The 17,129-nt window shown below is 36.2% G+C and overlaps 1 protein-coding gene across 2 annotated transcripts; it reads left to right on the forward strand.

Annotated features, from left to right (window-relative positions):
* The first annotated feature begins 6,920 nt into the window (after nt 1-6,920).
* On the forward strand, nt 6,921-14,029 carry LOC108682984 (phosphatidate cytidylyltransferase, photoreceptor-specific). Of its 2 annotated transcripts, none has more exons than XM_018172254.2 (10): nt 6,921-7,143; nt 7,603-7,754; nt 7,981-8,077; nt 8,414-8,593; nt 9,048-9,239; nt 9,507-9,674; nt 10,503-10,658; nt 10,803-10,934; nt 11,218-11,352; nt 12,060-14,029. In XM_018172254.2, the coding sequence occupies exons 1-10, from the start codon at nt 7,018-7,020 to the stop codon at nt 12,144-12,146; spliced, it is 1,425 nt and encodes a 474-aa protein (XP_018027743.1). In that variant the 5' UTR covers nt 6,921-7,017; the 3' UTR covers nt 12,147-14,029. The 2 variants fall into 2 exon arrangements, with proteins under 2 accessions (XP_018027743.1, XP_047736197.1); XM_047880241.1 differs by having other exon boundaries at nt 6,921-7,131.
* The last annotated feature ends 3,100 nt before the right edge of the window (nt 14,030-17,129 follow it).

Genomic DNA, 17,129 nt, shown 5'->3' on the forward strand with positions numbered 1-17,129 from the left:
TTTCTATTTTTTGTTCTCTGGTTTTGTAAAAAAATTAATGAACTCATATTAGTTTGAATTTTCCTTAAATACATTGCGCAGTACGACTTGGTTGTTCTGTTTGATTGTATTTCTAAACTACACATTATATTTCCAAACTACACATTTAAATTATTGACATTTCTGAGTAGATATTATCACGTTTTTTCAATTGCAAATTCTCTCTTGTGATGATCAAATTAGATTATTAAATTAAATTATTAAATTAATTGTGATTATTGTGATCCGATCAGTTTTTCTCCGGCTTGTTTCCACCCAGTTAACGAAATTATTCAACACTCCGNATAACACATCATAACATAGCACAGTATAACAACATAACACATTATAACATAGCACAGTATAACAACATAACGTAACACATCACATTATAATGCAACATAATATATTGTATCATATTATGTTCTGTTGTCCTGTGTTCTGTTGTGTTTTAATTTTTTTATGTTATGATATATTCTATTATATTAGGTTGTGTAATAATGTGATCTGATATAGTATCATGTGTTATGTTATGTTGTGTTACAATGTGTAGTATCATGTTTGATTGTGTTATAATTTTTGATGCTATATTATGATGTGCTATAATGTGCTGGGTTGAGTTATGATGTCCTATAATGTGTTTTATTAGGATATCTTGCGGTATAATTTGTTTTGTTGTTCTATGTTATGTTACAATATATAGTGTTATATCATGATTAGTTATGTTATAATGTATTGTGTCATCTCATTACAATGTGTCATGCTATGTTATTTATGTTATGTTGTGTTACAGTGCATTGAGTTATGTAATGTTGTTACATTATGTTGTGTTGTAATATGTTGTGCTATGATATTGTTTGTTATAATATGTTATGTTATAATGTGATGTCATGTTAGGGTGTGTTATAATGTGTTGTATAGTGATATGTTGTGATGAGTGCAGTGCTGTTGTGCAGTGATATTTTGTGTTGCAATGTGTTGTGTTGTTAATACCATATTGTTTGTGTTACCATATTTTGTGTTATTTGCTTGTGTTGATCATTAAGCATCAGCCACTTTGATCGCAGAGAGCGCGCATCAGTGTTGATCATTGGGCATTGGCTAAAATGATCATAAATCGCGTACCCTTGTGTCGGTCATTGGGCATCGGCCACTTTGATCGCAAAGAGCGCACATCAGTGTTGGTCATTGGGCATAGGCTATATAGATTGTAAAGCACGTGTGTTTGTGACAATCGCCAGGCATCAATCGTAAAGTATGTGTGCCTGTGTCGATCATGCAGCATTGGCGAGGGTTACACTTCCGTTTTTAGCAAGCATATTGGCAACTTTCTTCCCTGGCGTACTGGCGTACATCCCAAAACGAACCTCCGGCGTACACGCTGCACCTTCCTGACTATCGTGGATTTATACCGTAAAATGGGGTTACTAACCGTTACTTTGACCGGCGGGGTAACTTTGACAACTTTTCGTTTTTTTAACAAAAAACCCAAAACTCAAAAACGATTTGACATAGAAAAATTTTGTCAATGGCCATCAAAGGCCTAATACTGAGGCTACGTAACACAATAGAAAGATTTTAAAAGTTTGCATATCTAATAGGTTAAAAAATTGATAATATGACCCACGAAAAAGAGCTATTATTTAAAGCCTGTTGGAGTACCCCCTCCAATTTTTTTATTTTTTGGTAAAATAACTCCAGGTTTTGATGCATTGTAGTAGAACTCTTCTAGTTACATATGCAAAAGACAAATTTTAGGAAAGTGTCATAGTTTGCAAATGGGGGGTGCTGCCCCCCAACGGGGTAACTTTGACCACCTAATAGCAGCCATGACAGGGCAACATTGACCGGCTTGGAAATTAAGTTGAAATTACCATGGGTACCTATATAACATATTTTATGTCTGATACGGTACACCTATTAATGTTTTTTTCTTTATGTTTCAGACTCTACAGAGTCTTATATATGGTAATTTTAACTTAATTTCCAAACTGGTCAATGTTACCCCGTCACGGCTGCCATTAGGTGGTCACATTTTGCCCATTGGGGGGCGGCGCCCCCATTTGCAAACTATGACACTTTCCTAAAATTTGTCTTTTGCATATGTAACTAGAAGAGTTCTAATACAATGCACCACAACCTGGAGTTATTTTACCAAAAAAAAATTAAATTTATTTTACCACCTGGTCAAAGAAACCCCCAAGAGCTGGGGTAACAAAGACCATTACTTTTTTTAAATTACATCAAACCTATGAGAGGTAGGAGCCAGCAATTTATGGTGAGTAAAGCTAGAGTATAGACCTGTATTTTGCATGTTTCAATTTAAGTTCAACTTATCTAGTAAAAAAAATGGCATCATTTTGAAAAAAAGTGGTCAAAGTTACCCCATTTTTCGGTAGCATTTTTAACTTAGCCTCGGTGACCCATATACTCTTGCAACCATGACATTGCAACCACGGTTAGGTTAGGTTAGGTTTATTTGCTGATTTTTGCCCAATTTTTTTTTTTGATGAATTAGAGCCTTGGGGAAAAAAATTGGTTTTCCGATGCCGACCGCCAAAAACGGATTTCAGATTCTTTATCTACACCCCAAAAAACATATAATTAAACAAAAAAAACACCCTTATTTTTGGATGCACTTGATCTAAAGTATTACCGAATTTAATAACATCTCACTTTTGTCCAAAAATGATTTCTCCTTTCATTGCATTGCCTGGATTGCCATAATTCAATTTGGAATATTAGGCAGAAGCCAGAATGGATGAGTTTCTTAGTTAGGAGTTACTAGTTAGGACAATCACATTCACACATCACATTCACATGTAAAAATGATTGCTTAATAGTGATTTTCAAAAATGGCTAATAAAAATAGTATTTTTAATTAGCTACATTCATATTTTATTGTATTAATTTTTTTATTTCTCACTTAAGAAATTAGGAAAAGGCCACAGGAACAGGTGAAATTGTCAGATTCACACCTTAGTGGACAATTGGGCTGCTGCAGAAGCCATGATATTCTGTGAATTGGACAAAAACATTCGTAAATCTAGCATTTTTTTCCTCTTCTTATGACCCTTTCCTAATCTTACCCTAAAAGCAAGAAGCCAAGAAGAATGGCCTATTTTTACTTGAAATTTATTTAAAATTAAAATTACCCTTAAAGCAATTGGTTTTACAAGCAATTTTAGGAAAATTTGCCCAATATTTCATATAGGGACTCACTGGCAATTTTGTCCCATTAATTGATGGCTTCTGCCCAATTTTTCAGTTTGGAGTATAATTATAAATCCTTGAGGCCCTGATTGAGAACCGAGAGGCTTCGAACAGGCTCGGCTCTTCCCTATGCGTTTCTTCACTAATTAGGATAGACTTTTCTCCACTTGCAAATGAGATGGCGATATGGATTTTTCCATACTTACCCAGCTACCGTAAAATGGGGTAACTTAGACCGGCGGGGTAACTTTGACCACTTTTCGTTTTTTTAACAAAAACCCCCACAACTCAAAAACATGCAAACTATGACACTTTCCTCAAGTTTGTCATTTGCATATGTAACTAGAAGAGTTCTACTACAATGCACCAAAACCTGGAGTTATTTTACCAAAAAATATAATTGATTTTACCACCCGGTCTAAGTTACCCCAAGAGCTGGGGTAACAAAGACCATCATTTTTTTGAAATTACTTAAAGACTATGAGAGGCAGGAGCCAGCAATTTATGGTGAGTGAAGCTAGAGTATAGACCTTTATTTTGCATGTTTCAATTCAAGTTTAATTTAGCTAGTGAAAAAATGGCATCATTTATAAAAAAAAGTGGTCTAAGTTACCCCATTTTACGGTATTTATTTATAAGCATCGACCAGTAGCAAAAAATATGTGAACTTTGTATTAAAAGAGTTTTAGTGAGAGAAAATTTCAAGAAACTTTGAATATTATTGTTCATCATGTCTGCGACTTTTTACTTTTTTCAAGATGTAAACGGGTTGTAATTTTTATTCTCCATTGAATGGTATACTTGGCATTCCTTGATCAGCCTCCTTGTTGTAGATATTTTCTACCAAAAAATAGTTATGATCGAGTCTGCTGATACGCGGAGGGAAAGTCCCACATACTAGCTGCTCAAATGGAGACTTTGTGCAATGTTTGAGGGGAAAGAGACGTCATAAATTACTCAACTGTCAGTTCACCATGGGTGGCATGGTGAAGGCAAAGTCAATGAGGGGCGAAGAATAATACGTGGCCAGTGGTCGGCCTATCCAATTAGTTACATCCGACCGTTGGCCATTCCTCGGCCACCTGAAAGCGACCAGTTGCCGCGAAGAACGGTCTGGCTAGGATATCATATTACAAAGAGTACAAGCTCAAGGGTAGCTACTGGCTGAGCTTTGGGCAGATCAAGGATTTTACACGATGGTCGCGAAAACCTTGCTCTCAGACTTCCCTGCATTTTGACCACAAGCCTTAAAATGTATATACTGTCAAACAGGGTAATAAGTGACCTGTGGGTTAAATCAAGACAGCTGTCCCACATTTCGTAGAAATATTGTAGCAGCTAAACTGATCAAAATATTACAAACTAAAATAAGTGGTGTAAAGTTCAACATTTTTACTATCTATGTAGCATAAAGCAAGTTAGGAAATCGTACATTTACTACCTTTAAAAAATCCCTGAAAAAAGTGCAAAAAGTGCTATTTTGGAAAAGTACCTCTGCTAAGGTCTGTAGTAAAAAAAAATTTGCCATATTAAGAAATTTTACTTACGGAAAAGTTGCACACAGGTGTTGGCTTGAAAACATGATAAACAGAATTTGCCTATCTCATTAAAAAATGGCAGCCATTTCCACACGATGGAGTAATAAGAGACACCCCTCCGGGGTTATAAGGTACACCCCTAAAAATGTATTTACAGTAGAACCTCAGTTAGCAAAAGCTCCAGTTAAGCAAGAAATCAGTTAAATTTTGATTATATTTACCTTGCTCAACCAAAAGATTTCACTTAACAAAAAATTAATGCATCACAAAATTGTGCATAGAATGTCAGAGATAGAATTGTGCACTGGGCAACACAGAATGAAAAGCAATTTACCTATTTAAACTATGATTTATTTCTCCAAAAAATATGATGGTTGTCACTAAAATATTCATTTCTGTTTCAGGCATGTTTTTGCAATCTTTATTTGTTATACCGGGTAGTGAATTCACTTGACCCAATTAAAATAGTGTGAAATTACAAGCTATCTTACAAGCTTACAGGTACAGAAGAAATGCTATATAGCAGCTGATATGGAGCTTGCAGTGGACAAGGTCGTTTTAAACGCTCAATAGCATATCCATGGATAAGGGAATATGTATCATATCAATAAAGGTAAAACCAGTAAAAATCATGAAAATATCATTTATTATACATCTATATAGGAAGATGAGGACCTCAGAGTAAGTACTGTTAATAATGGGGGAGTACACTTTGCATGCTTCAAACGTTTTAAAATTTAGTTTTATTTTAAGTGTCATGGATTACCCTGTTCCCAGGAGTAATTTGGGATGCTTTTCTTTTGCTTCTGGTTCCTTACAAATTGCATAGGTATGGATTTTTTTGGAGGTGTCATTCGATAGCCCTTGCAAAGAGCTTTAAAATGAGCCCAAACTTGTTTAAGAAATGTTTCATTCCATTTCTTTGAGCCATGTGATTCCATTTCTTTGAGCCATGAATTCCATTTCTTTGAGCCATGAATTCCATATCTTTGTCATGAAAAGCCAATTACAAGCCACAAACTTATTTACAAAGTCACGTGCATGTGTTATCCCTAATATCTAATTTTACCTTGAAAACAGTCTGATAGTACAGCAACAATAACATTTGTCTGCACTTAAGTGGCACCTGAACATGTGACAATGCAGTCTGACCGCTCTGACGCGACCGCAACTACTCAATTTTCAAGAAAACGTTTTGGATTGACTTGTTGTTATTACGTTCTGCAGGATATTTTGGCGGGTGCGTTGAAGTAATGCGGATTGTAAAAGTTTACAATTTTATGAAGCGACATGTCTGCGAAGTTGTATATTTTAATCCAACAAAAATACATGACATTAGAGCCGTAAAATTTCATACCTACTGAAATTATATGATATTAGAGCCACGATATTTCAGAAAGAAATAGGACTTCTCCTGACCTGGTAGCCAGGATTGGAATTTTCCTATGCTTATTATTTGGGAATTTTGTGCCCTCTAAGTAACAAATTTCCAATAAATTTGGAATCTTGTCTGCATGGGGCCAGATTATGCCTTCTAGTAAAAAATAGATTGGCTAAAAATAGATTCTAGTAAAAAATTGATGGCTGGAAAGCTCTAGTCGTGGCTTGATAGGTTGGGATATTTCACATCTGCAGTCAATAGTTGCCTCCTCATATGCAGTTGTGCAAGCAGCTGATTTATTATTTGAATATGCTTGAATATTATGCATTGCTTTTCAAGAAGAACTGATTTTTAAATTTCAATTTTACAAAGTCAGAAACAAATATAATATACAAATAATTTCATCATAGAAAACTATATCTTTTTCATAGCATTTATTGAGAGTAATTGCTTGAATAATTAAAGATTACTTATAACTAAGGACAAACATTATCACAAAGTATTTGATGATATAGATGATGCAATACAATTCTAAGATAATATAATGTTGCCAATCTGAGCACACGTTTTGAAGTGGTGGAATCATTAATATCATTACAGTTTGGACAGTACTGGAATTAATGCTATTTAGCAAAGTTTTAGTTCATATGAATTATTGTGAACATTATTTGCATGAGCTCTAACAGCTATGTGCAAGGAAATTGGGAAGACTAGTCTAGTATGTGTGCTGTAAATATTACTTGAATTCTTAAACCCCTAACACCTTTCAGATGTTTATCTTTGTCTTCCAGAATTCTGTTAGATTTACCGTTATTGCGGCAGTGTAATGCCAAGACATTAAAAGAAATCTGAAAAAGTGAATCACAAATGGCTACCCAAGAAGAAGCCCTGCCTAATCAACCTGAGGGCATTGAAGGAGGCCTGAGGAAGCGCTTAACAGTTGCTGGAAATGTGGAAACAGCTGCAACAGAGTGTGCTGAGGCCAGTGAACAGGTTTGACTGGTAGCCATCTAAAAGATTTTTGTGTATTTGTCTGCCCTTCATAGTAATGTTATGATAGTCTTGAAGTCACCTGCAGTTTGTCAATTTTTGGTAACATGATGATAGTCTTCAACTACATTGTAGGTAAAATGCTCTTCTGATTTAAATTATTTGCTTAAGTATTTAATCCCCTATCATCCACAAATTATTAGGTTTCATGTAAAATGTCCTTCTGTTGACTTTTCATTAAAGTGTATTTTATTTCTTTTCATGTCAGTTGTATAAACTAGGGTGACATATGCCTACTTGATCTTAAAATTATATGATCAACTGGAACAGAACTTACCTATTATTATCATTATTTATTATTTATTAAACATGGAAGTGATTGTTTCTCTGCATATTTTTCAGTATAGTATCAATGATTAGTGGATTATTTAAATTTTTTATACCCACACACTGCGATTACAGGAAGCAGTTGACGGACCTAACTCGGAGCTTGACTCTGATGACGACCACAGCAGCCTGGTAGAGCCCAAAGTGGAGGTGTTGAGCAGCCTGCCTCAGGGTACAGATCACACACCACACGTTCTGGCATGCCTCTTACCTGATCTTCCTCCACGGTAACTGGTGCAGCCTTATTATGGCCTCATTTCAAATTGCTGTTACTAATGAAAACTCTTTTATTCCATATCTTGAGCAACAAGGTAGAACATTTTTGCCTAAGTTTTAAAATGGTATTGGTATTTATTTGTGATAAATGATGAAAAATACATCAACAATGTAACTGGTGATCTAGATATCCAGTTTATAATGTGAACATATAAATCTTACTAATTGACTTAACAGGTGGCGCAACTGGGTTATTCGTGGGGTCTTCACATGGCTCATGATTGGCTTCTTCTGCCTGATCATCTGGGTGGGGCCTTTGGCTCTCATGGCCACAGTAAGGATCACATTATTTTTAGTTGCTACCTGTAATAACTATGTAGGTGTGATGCCTTGTGGTCGTTGTGATGAGTTCAGATTATGATTTATAGAGCAATAGGTGTAACTGTAATAGGTGGGAATTATACCTACTAGTCTTGATTTTTCAGTTAGGGTTTAATGGTACACAGCAATTAACATAATACTCAAATTGCTTAATATATGAAAATTTTACTCCATCATGATTGATACATCATTATTTACTATCATTATTATTATGTCTATCACTAATCTTTTTAGTCACACTACTCTCATACCAAGTCTAAGTTTTACACTCATATCCATCATTGTGCAGACACTTGTGGTGCAAGTTTGGTGCTTCAAGGAGATCATCAACATCGGCTATACCGTTTACCGCATGCATGGCCTGCCTTGGTTCCGCTCTCTGTCTTGGTGGTTCCTGATCACAAGCAACTACTTCTTCTATGGCGAGAGCCTCGTGGCCGACTACTTTGGGGTCATCTTCTCCAAGAGTGTGAGTGAGATATTAGGCTTTGACTAGTATTGAAGTGAGGCTCTTAGCTTATTAATATTTGTGTAGGGCTTTTGGCTTCTGAAGTTGTGAGAGGGAATCTTGTCTGTTCAGGCTGGGTTGCAATACCTAATCATTTTCCAAACGTGAATAAAATTTTAATGCAACTAACTTCATTTTTCCATGGATTGAAGATTAAATACCTATAGCTATAGAGTAATATTTTATCCATGATAATAAAAAATTCCATTCAGAAGCTCATTACTTGCAGTGAATGTGTTCTTATCTTATAATTGCTTTAAAGCTTTAGGCTAGCCTACCTACACTAGAATTAGCAATCTCTAGTTCATGAATCCTCCATTCCATTGTTACAAGCAAATTTTAGATAAGTTTACTGTGTGCAGACTTTACTAAGATGGTCAGTATCATATCACCGCCTCATTTTGTTTGTTTGCAGGCTTTACTGCGGTGGTCGATATCGTATCACCGCTTCATCTCGTTCTTTATGTACATCATTGGCTTTGTATGGTTTGTGCTGTCACTGAAGAAGCGTTACTACATGCGTCAGTTTTCCCTCTTTGCCTGGACTCATGTGGCGCTGCTTATTGTCGTCACGCAGAGCTACCTCATCATCATCAATATCTTCCAGGTGCGTGCTGGCACTGTCACTGCTGCAGTACCATCACTCTATTACTGTTGTGTAGGATAGAGCTATTTTATCTTCATCTCTCAGATATATGTGAAATTAACATAAATTTATGTACCATTTGCACTTCAAGATTGCGTGTTCACTGTAAACTTGTTCTTTCTTTATTTTGGTCGTTGTATTGTAGGAGTGCTGTTAATTTTTATTGCACTACGAGGAAAGCATTCAAATTAAATGAAAAATAATTTATCATTTGTGTTATTATTGCAGGGTATGATTTGGTTCATTGTACCGGTATCGATGATTATCATCAATGACGTGATGGCGTACATGTTCGGTTTCTTCTTTGGCAAGACGCCACTCATCCAACTCAGTCCAAAGAAGACCTGGGAGGGCTTCATTGGTGGCGGTATCTCTACCGTCATCCTGGGCATGCTAGTGAGTCGTCATACTGTATTTCCTTGTTGGCTTTTATTCTATGGGTTCGAATGTCTGTCCTTGCCAGTGTTGACTGTAGTTTAATGCTACCGTATGTAAATTTCTTCAATCCAAAAGTCTCTTCTGAAAACACATTGTCTCCTTTCTACTACCTACTGTATTTCATCGTTTCTACTCTAGAGAAAAAAATTGAAAACTATGATTAAAAAATCTGAATTTTGTCTACAACTAAATGATACCTGTATCATGAAAAAAATATCAGCTTTCTGCAGCAATTTTTGGGCAATTTAAGTTAAAGACCCTATTGTTGCATCCCATTTCTCAAGTCCCAAGGTTACAAAATTGTTAACTCTTCTTCACGTCTGAACTTAAGATCCACACCTTCCACTCGTCCTTCTCTAATATTGCAAGTCATTCATCCTATCCATGAAGCTGCCTTAGTTATGGAATTGAATCAATTCAGGACTAAGGCAGCGTTGGTGTATTGATACGCCTATTTCCCTATGAATCTTATCATTCATACTCATTATCACGAGCTTCATGAGGTGTCTACTACCTCACTCCTCATCACATGGGTCATATTTATTTTCTTTTTTCCATCATACTGATTATATGTCCCATTCTGCTTCATCCCTCCCTCTTACCGCAGGAATAATGTGGCTTTCCATTGTCCCATCATTCCCCTCAACACATGGGCTACATGAATTTCTTCACTCTCACGCACAGTGACCCAGCACCCTCTGCTTCATCCTTCCTTCTGTATATTTCTGCTGCCTTCATATATTTCCCTCACATATATGGGGTTCATATATTTCCTCCACCCCTCAGATGTCATACGTCATGTGCCAGTTCAGCTTCTTCACGTGCCCTGTGGAGTACAGCGAGGCGGCCGACAGCCTCAACTTCTACTGCGAGCCTCCGCCTCCTGCGTTCGTCCTCACCGAGTACTCCTTGCCACCGTCACTCGCCAGGATCTCATGCATGGTATTTACCTGGCATTACCGCCGGAGCCATGACCAATTACTTGTGCCATGCACCACCAATTAGTACCTGTTCCACATACTACTATTATTTGCTGCACGTTGTACTAACCATTCTTTAAGCTTGCTAATTATGGACTCCCCTCAGATGGGCGGCTCCGAGAGTTTCCTGATGTACCCGTTCGTGTTCCACTCGGTGGCGCTGTCGCTCTTCAGCAGCGTCATCGGTCCTTTCGGGGGCTTCTTTGCCAGCGGCTTCAAGCGTGCCTTCAAGATAAAAGTTCGCCAATCTTATCTATTACTTTACTGTGTAGTTCCATAATTCTATCATTCAATTCATGATTGCTCTGTTTAGATTTTTATCCGTCTTCAAACAGCATTTTTTTTAGAAACCAAATTTTTGTGGTGATAACAAGATTGATTATCATTATCCTTTTCAGTTTCATCATTACGGTTCCTCGTCTTCAAACAGTTCTGGTAAATTTATATAGTAGATAAAGATCAATGAAACTGACCTCAGCACACCTCTCAGCCTCGGTTATCAATTGCAATTTGCTAATCAGGATTTTGGTGACGTGATTCCTGGGCACGGTGGCATGATGGACAGATTTGACTGCCAATTCCTGATGGCCACTTTCGTCAACGTCTACATCTGGTCCTTCATCTCTGAGGTGTCGCCTCAGAAACTCCTGCAGAAGGTTAGTCATTGATTACTGTGCCCTTTATACAGTGATTTTGATATGCAGTACAGGGTCGCATGTATCCGTCATCTAGCCGTAAACAAATAATCACTATGGCTCTGCATCCGCTAGTATCCCAGCTTACCCTGTGCAATAGGAAGGGAAAAAGGACGTGCTGAGAATTTCTCTAGATGATAATGCTTTAAATTAAAAAGATTGATTTTGTTCGCCCTTAACTTCAGTACCTACATAATCGAGTTTGTAGGCAGCCTCTACTACTGCAACCCAATGCAGAATTAGTTTCGTTTCCATTTCATTTCCTGTCCCTAAAGGAGTAGTACCGGTAATAGTTTAGGAAATGCACATATGATGGCTTTTGAGTATGATTTTTCATTGGGCAATGAGTTTATATTGCTTTGACTGCACAATACATCATGCGTGAATTAAGCAATAATGAATTGAAACTTTCTTATTCCGGGATTCCGGGTCAGAGTTCTTGCTTACTTGGCTGCAGAATATTGCTGCTTTCTGCAGCAAATATTTAGTATTATTTCTTCTGTATTTTCAACCTAATTTTAATCGTTGTACTTTGAATGATCTTTCATGAAACCAATAGAATTGTGGATTTTTTTATGTATCAGCCTCTAGAATAAAGTTTAGAAAGTAAACGATTTAAGGGCTTAACGCTCACATACAAACGGTTGAATGATGACAATGTTTTACAGGTGTACCTCATGAAGCCTGACCAGCAGCTGCAGATGTTCAACCTTCTGCAGGAGTCTTTACTTTCGCGAGGAATCCTGCAGCCTTAAACTCTAACGTCTGAAGTGCTGCTGCTGCTGCATGCAGCTCTGTATTTCTTCCTGTATCCCCGCCTCCTTGCGAACTCTACCAACAAGGCAAAGGATCTTATGTTTTCTACTAACCGACTTCAGAACGAGTTAACAGCTGCTTTTTAATTTCATCGGATTAAATTGAAATGCAATTGCTACTTTTAAAATTTGAACTACAGCGATTATAACAGCTCATTGTTTCCTTACGAGCTGCATTCACTTATGTCTACCACACGGTACTTGTTTTCTTCACCATCAGGTCATACTGAAAACGTCAAGCATCTCCCTGCACTGGCGCGCTTTGGAAAAGTGTCCAGAGCTTTACTGCTGTCGTCAGTTGATTTTTGTTATGACAAGGAAATAATGTTGTCATGTCACGGAAATTAATCGGGCTTGGTGACCGAACTCCAATAAATTCAATCGGTGCTCCTGACAACTATTTCATAAGTTGATCTTGCAGTGTTTTAAATTTATCGCTTTGCGCCAATCTTCTAGATTGATTTTATTTCAGTAGTATTCTTAGCTCAACACGGTGTTATGGGGGAGCCGTGTGTTAAGTTTTGAAAGCGCGCCGCAAGTTTTTTGACGTTAATCGAGTCTAGTAGTTATTGCAAGTAACTGAATTTGATTAAACTAGTTATTGTTTTATGAAATAACATCAGATTCGGCCAATCTGGAAAATCTTTAAGACGTTATTATAAAGTTATTTTGATGGTTGTAGAAAATATTTCCTATCTAAAATAAGGTGAATGATACTAAGCTGTTGAGTAAAAATATGTATTTGCTTATGTAAGGAATTTAAATAGTTGAAATTTTATTGCTTCTGGGAAACAAATTGATAGTTTTTTCCCTCTTCAAATTTAATCGGACTAAGGTAAAGCTTAGCAAATTTGAGGCTTGACTTGGATGACTGAAGTATGGAGGAGATTTTTCACAACTTTATGTGATGTTGGTAATGATATTCACTATACGAATGAGCTGAAGAATTGTATGGCCCATTCATTACTTTGCACACTATACCCACTTCAGTTTGAAAACTATTGAGCTTATGTTATCACAATATTATTTTTCAAGCTTGTTTCAGAGAACAGGGTATCCTGATGCCAGTCCGCTTTCAAGTCTAATGTTTCGTTCTTTTATAACAAACTGTGTTGCTAGAATCGCTCATCACCCTGCCATTTCCCTTGATGCTTGCAAACATTTTACTCACACTAACTTTATTAAAATTAAAAAGTAATTGTTGAAGGATCAGAATAGCTTTATTAAAAATAATGGTTAAAGGACATGAAGCTATGCGATAACATTATTGTTCAATGTGTTCTAATCTATAAATTATGTGCAAAATTTAGACTTCTTAGAATTTGAACGGGAAAGGCCTTGAAAAAAAGTTACTTCCTCGTTCACATGGAAAAGCTGTTCTGTTGACAAAGGTTTAATGACTTTGAATTTCGTTTCGCTCTCTGCAGCAAATATTTAGGATTATTTCTTTTGTAATTTCAAATTATTTATAATCGTTGAACTTTGAATGATGTTTCATGAAAATTATAAAGCGTGTAAGCGTGTATCTAAATCTTAATACGTCCCATGACCAGATATAATTTATTCTCGTGAACAAGTTTGACTCACGAGAAACTCGTCTCTGTATTGTCTAGTGTAACATTACGTATTTCGTTTAATTGTTCTACATTGAAGTCATGAGCAGTTTTCTGCAGTTTCAAAAGCATATTCCCGTGTAGTATTTCATACGAGGTGAATTACATATTAATTTCTACTTATCGACAAGTTAAGAATTTTAATGAGATCATAATAAGTTTACAATGAATCGCTGTTCTCTCATTTGTGAAAATCGGGCATGTTTTCAAAATCTGAAATTTTATGATTTGTTTAAGCCAAGAATCCCGTTGCTTGATATTGCAGTATTTATATTTATACTCTGGTTCTGCTTTGCTTCAAAGACTTGGCTTGTATACTTTGGCCGGTACATGTATACTTCAGCCGGTACATGTATACTTTAACCGGTACATGTATACTTTAACCGGTACATGTATACCCTTTTCCTTTCAATGTCTAGTAAGGCCTGAATTTTAGGGTCTCGAGCTGCAATTATTGCTTCTTTTTGAACCTAGTCTTCCTCATTTTGTGGTGGAAGTCCTAATAATTTTCCACACTATATTGTAGTTGAACTGTTCCCGAGCTGCATATTTTTTTCTGGTGCTTAAAATTTCAACACATCATTCAATTCTAAACCAAATTTTCACCAATTTAGCTAATAATACATTACAGAAAACTAATATTTGCGTCCAATCAACCACCTATCCTTCAATTCTGAATATTCATGAGGCTCCAAGTTTCATGCTGTTTTCTCCATTACAGGGTGATTCACGGAAACGTCCTGTTTTGTATTTCACGCCAAGCAGTAAGATGTTTTAGGAAGAAGGCGGGGAGTATTTCATATGAAAGGCAAGGTCATGAAGCTTTATTCCGCCTAGTCAGTTGCTACTATGCTTTGGACAAGTGAGCAACGTGCGCTTGATGTCGAGGCGTACTTTTCTAATTGGTATTATTGCTGGTCAACGAGCATTCCGTACTAGTTTCCGTATTCGTGCTTCAGGTCGGGTTCATGATCAGAAGTCGATTGTTACGTGGGTACATTTAAGGTAAGTGGTAAACACGCTGCTATTCTTGGGATTTCAAATAGTAGTGTGATAAAGATGCTCCACAAAGAACTGGAATTTCATCCCTGCAAATTGTCTGTGGCACATGATCTCGACGAAAACGATTAACGAGTTGATAGGAACTTCAAAAATCGACTAACTGAAAGCATTGACATTTGGGGCCGTCATTTGTCACACGTCATGTTTAAAACTTAAGGATACAAAAATTTGGGTAATTTTTTTTTTCAATAAAATTCATATTGTAATGATATCTTTACTAGTTCGTTTTTATTGAGCTTTCAAATCAGGAAGTTTCCGTGAATCACCCTGTATATAAATAGTTAGAATCCCTCAATTACAGAATATATCAAGGCCAGAACTCAGGTGTGAGATTCCTCTAAATGCGAAAGCGAGCAGCTAATTACCACGCTATGAATAATTAATGCCTTCTTGTTGGGCCAGTATTGACGCGTGGAAGACGTCATAGACTCGATCAATCTTTCCTGCTGTAATATGTCACTCATTCCTGAGTCACGGAAAATCACAATAATTTTTATTATTTTGAATTGTTTCGCCATGTTTCGTCGTCCCATCTTATCGGTATTGGCTTGATTACTGCTTATATTTTTAAGCCCATTCTTCCTGCTTATTTTATCTAAACTAATAATTTTAGGAATAGTGAACAAATTCCGTATTGATTACTTTTGTATTAGAAATGATCTCTTCATATCGGGACAACCGTATCACTCTAGATCGGGATCATTAAGTAGTAGGCTAATATATTTTCTAGTGACATCAAAAACTCTGGTTTTTCATTCCTATTTCCAGCTTGAGTTTCTTGAGAGTAGAACAAAAATTTTCTATTGATTTGTATTCGCTCTGATGTAAATGAAAAATTTTTAGTTTTAGGGTGTTTGCGTATTTACTTCTGTATTACTTAATCAATCAAACTGTCAAGTATATAATATGGCTGCATGCTTAGTAGACCGGTCATTTACATGTTCCAACTGTGTTATCTTGCGTCCATGCTTAATTAGTCTCTTTATTACTCTTGTCTAATTATTTTTTATTACTCTTTTTCTAATTACTGTTTTATTTTGCGTCCATGCCTAATTAGTCTCTTTATTACTCTTGTCTAATTATTTTTTATTACTCTTTTTCTAATTACTGTTTAACTCTCTTAGTTCGACTCCAATATTCTACCATTTTCGAGGTAATGTATTTTATATATTTTCAATATCTAACGTATTTTGTGTAGTAGTCTTTGAAGTTGCTTGTAGTTTTCATCTGTTAGTTGAGAGCTGACTTATTATGTAGTGATTTGAAAAAAGAGTTTTATTTTCGTAGCAACTGTAGCTATCATTCCAGCTGTGTGTAGTAGCTTAACTGTAATTTTCGTTCTGCTACCTACCTCTTCTCTGCTGTAACTTCTAATCTCTATTGAAATAGAAATGTCATTTTGTTGCAAAGGCTGTAATTCGTTCCAACGGATTTTTGAAGAAAAATTTGTTGGGTATTTCAGAATTTCAGGCTACGGTATTCGAAGACTGACTAGTGTTGTAAAACAATTTCAGTTAATCTCGACCAATCTTGTTGAATACTTAATTCTTTGGGAACTTGGCTTAGCTCGCCTTCTTTTCCTCATTCACTGGAATACGTTGCGTAACTTGAAAGTTATTCTAATATTTGTCTATAATTTTATAACTACGTAATCAATAGTAAATCAATAATTCCATAAATATTCAAAAAGTTGGTACCTAATTATTTGATACTTAGGTGCAGGAATGCGCTTCATTAATGCGCCCTAAACTCGTTTGGTTCAATTCTGTTCCTCTCTTCGGCTGCAGCAGTCAAATTATTCCTCCTATATTGATAATAAACTACCAGATATTCCTCGCCTCACAATGCTATTCATACTAGATCCCGTGTTACTTTGTTAATTCATTTATTCTATGAAGATAGAATGGTGCAAACTTGGGAGCTTTATGTACGTGTTGTATATTGTTGTGATTAGTGAACAAATCTGTACTGTTATATATATTTATGTTCTTACCATTCTATCATCAACTCGATAAGCAATGAGCCTCTTCCAACTTCTTGTTAACATGTTGACTTTATTTCGGCAAAGCAAAACTGCTTTTGTCTGGGCATTAATATAATTCAGAAAAAAACACGAATTCTTTGAACACTTGCAAACATTTTCCCGCTTCATGAGATATTCTGTCTCTCAGCCCCTGACCAATATAGGTAAATGTTTCAGAAGTGACGTGTTCAAGTTTTACATTTTCTGTGCAATATTACTAACATA

This window comes from Hyalella azteca, unplaced genomic scaffold (genome assembly GCF_000764305.2).
Source record: "Hyalella azteca isolate HAZT.00-mixed unplaced genomic scaffold, Hazt_2.0.2 contig5048, whole genome shotgun sequence".
Classification (NCBI taxonomy): Eukaryota; Metazoa; Arthropoda; class Malacostraca; order Amphipoda; family Hyalellidae; genus Hyalella; species Hyalella azteca.